Source organism: Monopterus albus, unplaced genomic scaffold (assembly GCF_001952655.1).
Source record: "Monopterus albus unplaced genomic scaffold, M_albus_1.0 scaffold36.1, whole genome shotgun sequence".
Lineage (NCBI taxonomy): Eukaryota > Metazoa > Chordata > Actinopteri > Synbranchiformes > Synbranchidae > Monopterus > Monopterus albus.
The window spans coordinates 676,451-677,243 of NW_018127916.1; the positions used below are offsets into that span (position 1 = coordinate 676,451).

General features: G+C 37.6%; 1 protein-coding gene across 1 annotated transcript in view; it reads right to left on the minus strand.

The window, feature by feature from the left end:
- The window catches only part of LOC109958996 (prostacyclin synthase), a 7,045-nt gene that overhangs the window by 4,756 nt on the left and 1,496 nt on the right, over positions 1–793 (minus strand). Inside the window, 3 exon segments of the mRNA XM_074527633.1 lie at position 1; positions 3–37; positions 379–502. The exon segment at position 1 is cut by the window's left edge and continues 134 nt beyond it. Coding sequence (XP_074383734.1) covers position 1; positions 3–37; positions 379–502 — 160 coding nt within the window.

Consider the following 793-nt stretch of genomic DNA (forward strand, 5'->3'; position numbering starts at 1 on the left):
CCACCAGCACAGTCACTTAAGGGCCAGCAACACGAACCTGTGGGGACATCACTAGAGTTATTTTATTCAAATTGTATTCAATATTTGCTAGAGTGTCTGTTCAGTGAAACATTTTGGCAAAATATTATTGGAAAAATATTACGTTGTAGTGACCTTTGCAGTACTAATTTCAGATATATTCAGACTAACAATAAAAGGGGATTCTAATAAACTTGCTACTACCACACATGAATTCTGGTATGCTTTGGAAATTGATATATTGTTTCAGTCATAGAGATATAAAAACCTTGTTTTGGTTCACGTTAGAGTCTAGATCATAATTTTCTGACTTTCATCTAGTACAAGAGAGCTTCTAAGACAGGTATTAGTAGAACCTACTGTGAAGATATCCCCATGTTTGTCTTTCATCTTGGCCAAAAACTTTGCAGCATCCTTTCCGAACTCAAGTGCATGCCCCAGCCATGGAATGAAGCCTTTGTCCAGAGGTGGCTCATTTTTCTGTCTGTGAGTATGAGAAAAACTTACAATTAAATTTACAATGTCACATTCCTTGAAACACAGGCTGAGGTGGTGGCGTGGCAGTGATCTTTGACTCAAGCCTATTAATCAACCCTAGACCTAAACATAGTTATAACTCATTTGAAAGTCTCACCCTGAGTCTCTCACACCCAAACTGGAAAACTCAAAAGCCTGTTCTGTTTGTTATTGTATACCGTCCACCTGCTCCTTATTCAGAGTTTTTAAGTGAATTCTCAGACTTTCTGTCTGATTTAGTGCTTAGTACAGATAAAAT